Here is a 12,837-nt window from a genome sequence, read left to right as displayed (position 1 = left end):
CTCTCCGCAGGGCCCCAGGGTGCTGAGTGTCAGTGTCCCTCAGAGGGTCGCTGGTACCTGGCCGACAACAAGCACTGTATCCCTGACAACGGGACCCGCTGCCAGGAAGGCCAGTTCACCTGTATGAATGGACGCTGTATCCGTGCTCAGTGGAAGTGTGACAATGACAACGACTGTGGGGACGGAAGCGACGAACTGGAGAGAGTCTGTGGTATGGTGCTCAGTGGCCACAAGTAGAAACCTGTTTTCTCGAATCATATTTGTTTGTCCCGTCTATTTAGAAATATCTTGCAATGTGATGATTTTGCATGTCTTGAATGTGGTTGTGATTACAGCTAATTATGATTGATTTATCACTACACCTGCTCTGTCCTTCACTCTCTGAACTACTCTTAACTGTCTTTAACATGCTGCCTCTAACCAGCCTTCTGTTTCTCACTGCAACAACAATTTTACAGGATCCAAGAATGATTTCCAAACTTCCGGTGTGTATGCTTGAAGTTCACTAATCTAATGTAGCTATTTAGTGCTGCTTGTTTTTTTCTACTGACCCCATCCTAAACTAATGAATACATGTACTTATATCTTGCATGCAGTCCAAGTGCAAATGGCAGCAGCATTTATTGCCTTGTCAGGTAAAGCCCGCCTCTCTATTGTACACCAGTCTATCTTCACCTGCTGTCCCTGTCCATTGGCTAGAGCTCTGATAATGTTGAATCTGGTTTGATTGACAGCCTTCCACACCTGCGAGCCCACTGTGTTCACCTGTGGGAACGGTCGCTGTGTGCCCTACCACTACCGCTGTGACCACTACAACGACTGTGGGGATAACAGTGATGAGGTAGGCTGCCTTTTCAGTCCGTGCGACCCCAACACTGAGTTCCCCTGCAACAACGGACGCTGCATCTCCAAGGACTACATCTGCAATGGCATCAACAACTGTTATGACAACGGCACCTCAGACGAACAAAACTGCCGTAAGTCCTCAAAACAACACTTACAAATCTAAAGTAGAAAGATTAGTTCATGAAGATTAGATACGTTTTTGTGTCGTAAAAGTCACTAAAATATACAGTACCAGTCAAAAGTTTGGACACCTACTCATTCAAGTTTTTCTTTTTCTTTTTACTATTTTCTACATTGTAGAATAACAGTAAAGACATCAAAACTATGAAATAACACATGGAATAATGTTGTAACCAAAACAAGTGTTAAACAAATCTAAATATATTTTATTCTTCAAAGTAGCCACCCTTTGCCTTGATGACAGCTTTGCACACTCTTGGCATTCTCTCAACCAGCTTCATGAGGTTGTCACCTGGAATACTTTTCCCACAGTCTTGAAGGAGTTCCCACATATGCTGAACACTTGTTGGCTGCTTTTCCTTCACTCTGCGGTCCAACTCATCCCGAACCATCTCAGTTGGGTTGAGGTTGGGTGATTGTGGAGGCCAGGTCTTCTGATGCAGCGCTCCATCACTCTCCTTCTTGGTCAAATAGCCCTTACACAGCCTGGATGTGTGTTTTGGGTCATTGTCCTGTTGAAAAACAAATAATAGTCTCACTAAGCGCAAACCAGATGGGGTGCCGTATCGATGCAGAATGCTGTGGTAGCCATGCTGGTTATGTGTGCCTTGAATTCTAAATAAATCACTGACAGTGTCACCAGCAAAGCACAACATCACACCTCCTCCTCCATGCTTTACGGTGGGAACCACACATGCAGAGATCATCCGTTCACCTACTCTGTATCTCACAAAGACACAGCGGTTGGAACCAAAAATCAGACCAAAGGACAGATTTCCACCGGTCAAATGTCCATTGCTTGTATTTCTTGACCCAATCAAGTCTCTTCTTCTTATTGGTGTCCTTTAGTAGTAGTTTCTTTGCAACAATTCGACCATGAAGGCCTGATTCACGCAGTCTCCTCTAAACAGTTGATGTTGAGATGTGTCTGTTACTTGAACTCTGTGAAGCATTTATTTGAGCTGAAATCTGAGGTGCAGTTAATTGCCGATTTCTGAGGCTGGTAACTCTAACGAACTTATTATCAGAACTCATGACAAGACCCAGTTGCAGACAGTTCGAATCACAGAAGTTTATTTACAAAACAGGGGACAGGCAAACAACATGTCAAGGGCAGGCAGAGGTTGGTAATTCAGGACAGAGTCCGTAAGGTACAGAATGGCAGGCAGGCTCAGGGTCAGTGCAGGCAGAGGTCAGTAATCCAGGGCAGTGTCAAAAGGTACAGAACGGCAGGCAGGCTCAGGGTCAGTGCAGGCAGAGGTCAGTAATCCAGGGCAGTGTCAAAAGGTACAGAACGGCAGGCAGGCTCAGGGTCAGTGCAGGCAGAGGTCAGTAATTCAGGGCAGTGTCAAAAGGTACAGAACGGCAGGCAGGCTCAGGGTCAGGGCAGGCAGAATGGTCAAAGCCGGAAGAACTAGAAAACAGGGACCAAAGAGAACAGGAGTACGGAAAAGAGGAAAGAGGAGACAGAGGCCTGTGAGACAGACGTTTAACCTCTCTGGGGCAGGCGGGACTAATTCGTCCCACCTACGTAACAGAATTCGTCCCACCTACGTAACGGCGCGATTTTCAAAACCTTTGAAATGCTATTACTTCAATTTCTCAAACATATGACTATTTTACAGCTATTTAAAGACAAGACTCTCGTTAATCTAACCACACTGTCCGATTTCAAAAAGGCTTTACAATGAAAGCAAAACATTAGATTATGTCAGCAGAGTACCAAGCAAGAAATAATCAGACACCCATTTTTCAAGCTAGCATATAATGTCACAAAAACCCAGAAGACAGCTAAATGCAGCACTAACCTTTGATGATCTTCATCAGATGACAACCCTAGGACATTATGTTATACAATACATGCATGTTTTGTTCAATCAAGTTCATATTTATATCAAAAACCAGCTTTTTACATTAGCATGTGACGTTCAGAACTAGCATACCCCCCGCAAACTTCCGGCGAATTCACTAACAATTTACTAAATTACTCACGATAAACGTTCACAAAAAGCATAACAATTATTTTAAGAATTATAGATACAGAACTCCTCTATGCACTCGATATGTCCGATTTTAAAATAGCTTTTTGGTGAAAGCACATTTTGCAATATTCTAAGTACATAGCCCAGCCATCACGGGCTAGCTATTTAGACACCCGGCAAGTTTAGCACTCACCAATATCAGATTTACTATTACAAAAGTTTGATTACCTTTTGTTGTCTTCGTCAGAATGCACTCCCAGGACTGCTACTTCAATAACAAATGTTGGTTTGGTCCAAAATAATCCATCTTTATATCCGAATAGCGGCGTTTTGTTCGTGCATTCCAGAAACTATCCGAAATGGTAAATCAGGGTCGCGCGCATGGCGCAATTCGTGACAAAAAAAATCTAAATATTCCATTACCGTACTTCGAACCATGTCAACCGCTGTTTAAAATCCATTTTTATGCAATTTTTCTCATAAAAAAGCGATAATATTCCGACCGGGAATGTCCATTTAGCTAAACAGAGGAAAGAAAACAAAGCTTTCGGTCGACGCGGGCACGAGCCTGAGTCTCACAGTACTGTAACCAGCCACTACCCAAACGCGCTACTTTGTTTCAGCCAGAGCCTGCAAAGCCACGATTCAGCGTTTTGCCGCCTTCTGAGAACCTATGGCAGCCGTAGGAAGTGTCACGGGACAGCTAAGATCCTCACTCTTCAATTAACAGAGACAAGAAGAACGACACCTTGTCAGACAGGCCACTTCCTGCATGAAATCTTCTCAGGTTTTTGCCTGCCATATGAGTTCTGTTATACTCACAGACACCATTCAAACAGTTTTAGAAACTTTAGTGTGTTTTCTATCCAAAGCCAATAATTATATGCATATTCTAGTTACTGGGCAGGAGTAGTAACCAGATTAAATCGGGTACGTTTTTTATCCAGCCGTGTCAATACTGCCCCCTAGCCCTAACAGGTTAATCCTTGATACATGATAAGTGGGATGTATACGGAGGGTGCGGGCAACAGAAGACAAACAGCAGAGGGGCTAAGAATCTTAGAGATGGGGGAAAGGTCCGATAAAACAGCGGGAAAGTTTGCGGGACTCCACCCGGAGGGGCAGATCCCGAGTGGACAGCTATACCTTCTGCTCGAGACGATACCCGGGAGCCATGGTCCGGTGGCGGTCTACTTGTCGTCGATACCTGAAGGTGGTCTTTAGAAAAGCCGACCGGGCTCTCTTCCAGATACGGTGACAGTGGCGGATGAACATCTGGGCCGAGGGTATGCTGACCTCTTCCTCTTGCTCAGGGAAGAGTGGGGGCTGATAACCCATGAGCTCCTTGGCTGAGGGTAGCTTAGGGAGGGGAATGAAATGGTCAGCTTTGGAAAACATGTCCACCACCGTAAGGGTAGTGGTGTTGTCATCAGACGGAGTGAGACCAGTGATGAAGTCCAGAGATATATGTGACCAGGGACGGTGAGGGACAGGAAGTGGTTGAAGGATGCCAGCAGGAGCTTGCCGAGGAGTCTTATTCTGAGTACAGACAGTGCAGGCGGCGATGAACGCGGCGATGTCAGGGACCATGGTAGGCCACCAAGAGCGTTGTCGAACAAAGGTCAGGGTCCGACGGGAGCCAGGGTGACAGGCAAGCCTGGAGGAATGAGCCCATTCCAGGACCGTGGGAGCAGCAGCGTGAAAGCGCATATAGCTTAACATTCTTGGACACCGGGCGGTAGGAGATGGTAGAGTTGAACCGAGTGAAAAACAGCGATGGAATTCGCATTTTTCTGCTTTCACACAAAGCTGGTTTTCCAGGAGATGCTGGAGGATTTGTCAGCCTTAGAGAACATGTTCTTGAGCTGAGCGGTAAAAGATGAGGATGTCGTCGAGGTAGATGAACACGAACCGGTTCAACATGTCCTGGAGAACGTCATTAACCAGGGCCTGGAACACAGCAGGAGCGTTGGTCAGACCGAATGGCATCACCAGGTATTCGTAGAGTCCGCTAGCCGTGTTGAAGGCTGTCTTCCACTCGTCACCTTCCCATATACGCACCAGATTAGAGAAAATGGTGCCCCCCTGGAGCGGCTCGAAAGCCAAGGCGAGTAGCGGGTAGCGGTTCTTAACAGTGATGTCATTGAGGCCCCAGTAGTCGATGCACAGGCGCAGTCTTCTTCCGAGCTCACAGGCTGCGCCAACTTCAGGTAATGAGCGTGGCAGAACGGGCTCCAGCCCATGATAGCACCAGCAGTCCAGTTGATAAGAGGATTGTGATGCTGGGGCCATGAAAAACCCCAAAACCACGGGTACCTGAGGAGACTTGATGAGCATGAACTGCATAGTCTGACACTCACAGGTTGATAGGAGTGGTATTGTTGCTCCCGGGCTGCAAGCTCGTCTTTCACCTCCTCCGATAATCCGTGGAGGAACATGTCGAACAGGGATTCCTGGGTTCCAGGCACTCTCGGCAGCCAACGTGCGGATATCAACAGCATAGTCTGCCACACTGCGGGAGTCTTGATGAAGCTGGAGTAACTTCCGGGCAGCCTCTCTCCCGGACAACAGAGAATTGTTGTTCCCACACCGCCCTAGCCCAGGCGAGGGCCCTCCCAGACATCAGCGTTATGAGGTATGCTATCTTCGAGCAGTCCGAGGGAAAGGACGAGGGCTGCAGCTCGAAGATGAGGGAACACTGGGAGAGAAACGCCCGACAGGTTCCTGACTCGCCAGCGAAGCGTTCCGGAAGAGATAAGCAGGGTTCTCGGGAAGCTTGGGAGGCCTGGAGAGACGCGCTTCTGACAGAGCGGTTACTGAGGGGCTGGGAGGTTACTGTCATGGCTGGCTGCCTAACAGACAATCCACCGAATTGCTCCAGCAATGTATTCAACCCTTCCATAAGACCTCAAAGTAACTCCTTGTGTCTCCCAATGGTTGCTCCTTGGGAGGAAACGGCGTTGCGGAGCTGGTCCGAGTCTGCTGGGTCAGTCATGGCCAGTTCGTACTATCAGAAAACACAGGTATAAATGCACAGAGGATAATGGGGAAAATGGCCGATACCTGGAGGGGGGTGGAGACAAGCACAAGACAGGTGAAACAGATCGAGGTGTGACACTTATCCTCTGCAGCAGAGGTAACTCCAGGTCTTCCTTTCCTGTGGTGGTCCTCATGAGAGCCAGTTTCATCATAGTGCTTACCATGGTTTTTGTGACTGCGCTTGAAGAAACTTTCAAAGTTCTTGAAATTTTCCGGATTGCACTGACCTTCATGTCTTAAAGTAATGATGGGCTGCCGTTTCCCTTTGCTTATTTGAGCTGTTCTTCTCATAATATGGACTTGGTCTTTTACCAAATAGGGCTATCTTCTGTATACCAACCCTACCTTGTCACAACAAAACTGATTGGCTCAAACGCATTAAGAAGGAAATAAATTCAAAAAATGTACTTTTAACAAGGTACACCTGTTTATTGAAATGCATTCCAGGTGACTACCTCATGAAGCTGTTTGAGAGAATGTCAAGAGTGTGCAAAGCTGTCATCAAGGCAAAGGGTGGCTACTTTGAAGAATCTCAAATATAACATTTATATGACACTTATTTTGGTTACTACATGATTCCATATGTGTTATTTCATAGTATTGACATCTTCACAATTATTCTACAATGTAGAAAATAGTAAAAATGAAGAAAAACCCTTGAATGAGTAGTTGTGTCCAAACTTTTGACTGGTACTGTATACTAAAATATATATACTAGACAATAACACCAATCCTCCTCTTGTCGTGTATCTCAGCGGAGCGAACATGTCAGCCAGAACACACCAAGTGTACATCCACCAACATCTGCATCCCCCGCTCCTACCTGTGTGACGGGGACAATGACTGTGGGGACATGAGTGATGAGAGCCCTACACACTGTGGTGAGTCCCACAGGTCTGTTCTGTACAGTAAGGGCGCGTCCGAAATGGCACCCTATTCCCTTATATAGTGCACTATATAGTGAATAGTGTGCCCTTTTGGAAGCACCATAACTGGGTTTTGGTGCTTCCAAAATGACCTTACCATGTCTGTTGTTCCCCTTCCAGCCACCTCCACGTGTGCCCAGAACGAGTTCCGCTGCTCCAGTGGCCGCTGTATCCCAGCCCATTGGTACTGTGATGGGGGTACCGACTGTGCTGACGGCTCCGATGAGCCCTCCTCCTGTAGTACGTACCACAGCTCTCCTTTACTCACTATGCTAAGCAAGAGAGATTCAACTTGGTTCTCAGAATGGAGTCATTATTCATTTGTTCTCCTGAGTTGAAGAGTCTTGAATGATTCGTTTATTTTCTGTGTGTGTGTGCGTGCTGTTGGTGATGTGTCAGTAGTGTATGCCTTTGTTAGTGATGTGGTCAGTCAGTCAGTCCAACCTCCCACTGTCTGCCACATTCCTCCATACTGACGCCCACTAGTCTCCTCTGACAAACACAGCCCCTCCCCTCCCCTTTCCTCTCTTCCGTTCCTCTCTTCCTTTCCTCTCTTCCTTTCCTCTCTTCCTTTCCTCTCTTCCTTTCCTCTCTACCTTTCCTCTCTTCCTTTTCTCTCTTCCTTTCCTCTTTCTTTTGTGCCAGGGTAATTACACAGCCTCAGTGTTTCAATAGAAACCATAGATTGGAATGTGGAGGAGATGCCATGACTATTTTGATAGCTTCACTTGATTAATTTTGGTTCAGATATGCATTACATGTTGTCTTTTCGAGATGAAGTCAATCAGAAAATGTAAAGGAAGTTTTAAGTAACTGACATATTTGTATTTAGAGGACAATAGTATTCTAATCAGCTTTTGCATGGTTTGCTTTGACCTTTGATTCCCTGCAGCCACCCTGGTGAGAACCTGCAACACTGACCAGTTCCCCTGTGACGACGGCAGGTGCATCGCTTCTTCCTGGATCTGCGACGGGGACAATGATTGTGGAGACATGAGTGACGAGGACCAGAGACACAACTGTGGTGAGTGTGAATTCCTCTCCTCTACCTCCTCTCTGTCTCTCTCTCTCTCTCTCTCTCTCTATCGCTCTCTCTCTATCAGGAGTCAGACACTGAGGGATCAGGATACATGCTGGGTTTGTGGGGAGGTGGATACTGGCTCTTGTTGAAGGTCTCCGGCCAGAGTCCAAGGAGCTCACATTCCTGATTTCCCCTGCCTCACTCATTACTTTGTGTCTGTCGCAGCTCCCATGCTCAGGGTGGAACTGAACTATTATGTCATCCCTTACCAATGTGGGCTCTGACAATAAGGAGCCTGGAGCGCATGTCTTCAGCGCACCACAGGCCTCGGCAGGAGTCTCACTTCAAACAATAGGGCTCAATCACATTAGATGGATAGGAAACTGAAGTCACGGCTAGAGGTCCTGAGATACACTTAGGAATGTTTGGACCGCGAGAAATTTCAGGTCCAGTCTCGGGAGACTTCATAATCTTGAAACGTCTCTAATTTGGTGTCATTTATCCTGCCCCCCCTCTGTTTTGTTAGACAACCGCACATGCTCAGTCTTGGAGTTTACCTGTGTGAATAACCAAGCGCCACAGCGGAAGTGCATCCCTCGTGATTGGGTGTGTGACGGGGATGCGGACTGTGCGGACGCGTTGGACGAGCACCAGAACTGCACGCGCAGATCGTGTGGCGTCAACGAGTTCACCTGCAGCAACGGCCTCTGCATACGCAGCTCCTACAGGTTTGGCAACTCAGACTTGACAGAGACATAAAAATGACATTTGTCAGATGTCTTGAATGAGTCATTGTTCAGTAGATGATTAGACTACAGTGTGAGTGTGTGGACTGGGCAGCAGCACCCCCTGGTGTACAGGGAAGTACACTGCGTGACTGATTGTGTTTGATGGCAGGTGTGACCGGAGGAATGACTGTGGGGACAGCAGTGACGAGCAGGGCTGCACCTACCAGCCGTGTCAGCAGCACCAGTTCATCTGTCAAAACGGACGCTGTGTGTCCCGCGACTTCATATGTGATGGGGACAACGACTGCGGGGACGAGTCCGATGAGCTTGACCACCTGTGCCGCACGCCACCGCCCACGTGCCCCCCCGGGCAGTTCAGGTGTGACAACGGACATTGTGTCCCCCTCTTCAACGTGTGTGACCGGACCGACGACTGCTCAGACAACAGTGACGAGAAGGGCTGTGGTGAGTGCATGATGTCTTAAAAGCAATAAAACATATTAAGTTACATAAAATATAAAACCATAAACTACAACGCCCATATAGCCATTTAGTATCACAGCAGAGCAGCAGTGTGGTGTTGGATTTATAGTCAATCTCCTCTAAAGCCTGTTCTCTCTTATCCTGGATGCAGGTATAAATGAATGCACCAACCCCTCCATGCACCACTGTGACCACAACTGCACTGACACACCCACCAGCTTCATCTGCACCTGTCGCCCCGGCTACCGCCTCATGTCCGACAACAAGACCTGCGACGACGTCAACGAGTGTGCGGAGACGCCCAGCGTGTGTAGTCAGGTGTGTGAGAACACGGTGGGCTCCTACATGTGTAAATGTGCCCCCGGGTTCCTACGGGAACCGGATGGCCACAGCTGTCGTCAGAACAGCAACATTACGCCCTACCTCATCTTCAGTAACCGCTATTATCTTCGTAACCTGTCCACGGACGGAGAGGCCTACTCCCTCATCCTGCAGGGCCTGACCAGCGTGGTGGCCATGGACTTTGACCGCGTGGACAAGAGGTTCTATTGGATTGACGTGAGCCGCAGGTTGATTGAGCGGATGTTCTATAACGGCAGTAACAGGGAAGTGGTGGTGAACGGGGTACTCCATGGAGAGGGCCTGGCGGTCGACTGGGTGGCCAGGAAACTCTACTGGCTGGACAGCTTCCTGGACTGTCTCAAAGTGTCCGAACTGGACGGACGCTTTGTGAAGAAACTGGCTGAACACTGTGTGGACGCCAATAACACCTACTGCTTTGAAAACCCCAGGGCGCTCGTTCTCCATCCCAAATATGGGTGAGTAAATCTAATCACTAATCATTACACGGTCCAAAAATTAGGAATAGTTCATTTATTCTTGATTCATTCGATAAGCCAGTAATCTCAACCCATTTGATCCCTGTCAGATATGTCTACTGGACGGATTGGGGGGACAAAGCCTTCATAGGCCGTGTTGGAATGGACGGCACCAACAAGACCACAATCATCACCACTAAGATCGAGTGGCCCAATGGGGTCACTATCGACTACAGCAATGACAAGCTCTACTGGTCGGATGCCCATCTCAACTACATTGAGTAAGACCCTGCTTCATATTGCCATGTAGTCTTGCTTTGTTTCCGAAATGCCTAAAGGCCTCCTGTAATCTTACTCCTCTTCTCATCAGGTTCTCAGACCTGGAGGGACATCACAGACACACCGTGTATGACGGGATACTGCCCCATCCGTTTGCCCTGACTGTGTTTGAGGAGACCGTGTACTGGACTGACTGGAACACCCGTACAGTGGAGAAAGGCAACAAATACGACGGATCCGGCCGCCAGTCTCTGGTCAACACCACACACAGACCCTTCGACATCCACGTGTGCCATCCCTATAGGCAGCCCATAGGTCAGTCTCAGTCTAGGAGACAGTAATCTGAGTCTTCTCTTCTCCTGGATCAACATCCATTCCTTCACACTCAGATTGCTATCACTTCCTTATCCTGACGTTTCCTGCCTGTTAGATCCATTCAAGTGTTTACATTACACAATGCCGGGCCTGTGTTTGCCCAGCTGCATTGAATGCCTGAATGATTCTCTGACCCCCTCTCTCCCCCCAGTGACCAACCCCTGTGCAGTGAACAATGGAGGCTGCTCCCACCTGTGTCTGCTCCGCGACGGGGGGCGGGGTCACACCTGTGAATGCCCCGACCACTTCCTGACTTTACAGCTGGGGGGGGTGGCTCGCTGCCTGCCCATGTGCACCAGCACCCAGTACAGATGTGCGGATAATGAGCGGTGAGTGGGAGTTCACCTCAGAGTTCCACTGCGATACACACGTTCTCTTTGTGGCATTGGTGAGCCCTGAACAGTATTGCCCTTCCTCCCCTCCACAGCTGCATCCCCATCTGGTGGAAGTGTGACGGCCAGAGGGACTGCAGAGACGGCTCTGATGAGCCCTCCACCTGCCCCAGTCGCCACTGCCAACTGGGCCAGTTCCAGTGCAACGATGGAAACTGCACCAGCCCCCACTTCCTGTGCAACAGCAACCAGGACTGCCATGACGGCTCTGATGAAGATCCTGTGCTGTGTGGTGGGTGGGATTTAGCTCTGTTATTTCTGTTTTCAGAGAACACATGAAACATTCTTTGTAATTGTTTGATTACATTGTTATTGAATTGTTGATTTCCCATGAGTTGCGATCTTTGTTGTTAAATACCAGGTGATTGGACTAATGTTCTTCAGTAGAGTGTTTCAACTGAATTGACTGTTTGTCTGTGCAGCCACTCATCAGTGCGAGACCCACCAGTGGCAGTGCACCAATAAGAGGTGCGTCCCCGAGGCGTGGCAGTGTGACGGGGAGGACGACTGTGGCGACGGCTCTGATGAGGAGCCCACCCACTGCTCCAGCAGGACCTGCCGGCCCGGACAGTCCAAGTGCCGTAACGGACGCTGCATCCCCCAGAACTGGAAGTGTGACGTGGACGACGACTGTGGCGACAACTCTGACGAGCCTCTGGATGAGTGCAGTGAGTGATGCGCCCAACACAGAGAATCACGTGGTGAATTCACGCCCAGTGAACTATAGGGATTGAGTGGGATTGCCACAGTGAGCCCTACTGAGATCTGTTCATCCTAAACTGTGGAAAATCACAATTGATAGCCGTTTGCTCCTGCCAGATATGATTGAAAGACTTTGTCTTTGTTATTGACTTCCTTGATGTGGTCTTTTCACAGTGGGGCCGTCGTACCGCTGTGACAACCACACCCAGTTTGACTGCAGGACCAACTACCGCTGTGTGCCACTGTGGTCTGTGTGCAACGGTCACAACGACTGCAGGGACAACAGTGATGAGCAGGGCTGCGGTGAGTCCACAGAAACACCAGCATCCTGACATAAATCAACCAATGGTGCAAACCCACAGTGCTGAATAATAGAGTCTTTGTATGAGGTAACAATGTATGTTGAGAGTGAATGAAGGGTTGTTAGCGGAACATTACATAGTGTGACAGCAGGAGGTAGTGATGGAGAGGTTCTCACCGCCTGCTCTATTCACCTCCCCGTGAGAGAACGCTCTGGATTTATGGCCTGTGTGTGTGTGTGTGAGAGTGTGCGTGTGTCTGCGTGCGCATGTGTATGGGGCAAGGTTCACACTGTGCTCTTTGTGCTGCGCCCCGATCCACACAGCAGCAGCCCTGGCCCTCCCATCTCTTATCAGAGGCCCTCACTCCATTAGTGCCATCCCCGCGCTAGAGGGGAGATCCGTGCTAATCTCTGTTAGAGAATGCAGCCAGCGGCCGGGCCAGGTGAAGAGCAAGGAGGGCCTGGATCCACTATCTTTCAAACCTCCGGCGCTGTGTGGTAGAGACAGCACAGCTCTGCTCTCCTCCTCTCCTGTCCTCTCCTATAGACCTGGCATAGCTCAGAGCTCACCCACTTCAGACATGCTGCACTCCCCTCTGCATGATGAGCTCTGCTTTAATTAAAAAAACCAGAGGGCACCTCTCAGTTCAGCTCTGTGGTCTAGTAGTTATCATCGACGCTATATTAAATAGTAGGAGGCACAGTGTTGAAGAATTTCTCATTAGTCTGATAGTGTCTTGCAGTACCAATGGTTGGTTGTAGCTG

General features: G+C 48.7%; 1 protein-coding gene across 4 annotated transcripts in view; it reads left to right on the top strand.

The window, feature by feature from the left end:
• The window catches only part of lrp2a (low density lipoprotein receptor-related protein 2a), a 65,945-nt gene that overhangs the window by 38,304 nt on the left and 14,804 nt on the right, over positions 1 to 12,837 (top strand). For 2 of the 4 annotated variants that reach the window (XM_014164078.3, XM_014164077.3), the window contains 16 exons: positions 11 to 211; positions 459 to 485; positions 597 to 635; positions 735 to 977; positions 6,803 to 6,928; positions 7,094 to 7,213; positions 7,866 to 7,997; positions 8,521 to 8,722; positions 8,892 to 9,187; positions 9,357 to 10,023; positions 10,134 to 10,304; positions 10,394 to 10,617; positions 10,829 to 11,006; positions 11,105 to 11,301; positions 11,492 to 11,737; positions 11,946 to 12,074. In XM_014164078.3, coding sequence (XP_014019553.1) covers positions 11 to 211; positions 459 to 485; positions 597 to 635; positions 735 to 977; positions 6,803 to 6,928; positions 7,094 to 7,213; positions 7,866 to 7,997; positions 8,521 to 8,722; positions 8,892 to 9,187; positions 9,357 to 10,023; positions 10,134 to 10,304; positions 10,394 to 10,617; positions 10,829 to 11,006; positions 11,105 to 11,301; positions 11,492 to 11,737; positions 11,946 to 12,074 — 3,198 coding nt within the window. The remainder of the gene's footprint in view (positions 1 to 10; positions 212 to 458; positions 486 to 596; positions 636 to 734; positions 978 to 6,802; positions 6,929 to 7,093; positions 7,214 to 7,865; positions 7,998 to 8,520; positions 8,723 to 8,891; positions 9,188 to 9,356; positions 10,024 to 10,133; positions 10,305 to 10,393; positions 10,618 to 10,828; positions 11,007 to 11,104; positions 11,302 to 11,491; positions 11,738 to 11,945; positions 12,075 to 12,837) is intronic. The other 2 variants (XM_014164082.3, XM_014164081.3) reach the window with 1 other exon arrangement.

This window comes from Salmo salar, chromosome 21 (genome assembly GCF_965601325.2).
Source record: "Salmo salar chromosome 21, fSalSal1, whole genome shotgun sequence".
In the NCBI taxonomy this organism is placed as follows: Eukaryota; Metazoa; Chordata; class Actinopteri; order Salmoniformes; family Salmonidae; genus Salmo; species Salmo salar.
The sequence above is the reverse complement of the archived record's forward strand: the minus strand, read 5'-3'. Positions and strand labels throughout refer to the sequence as shown.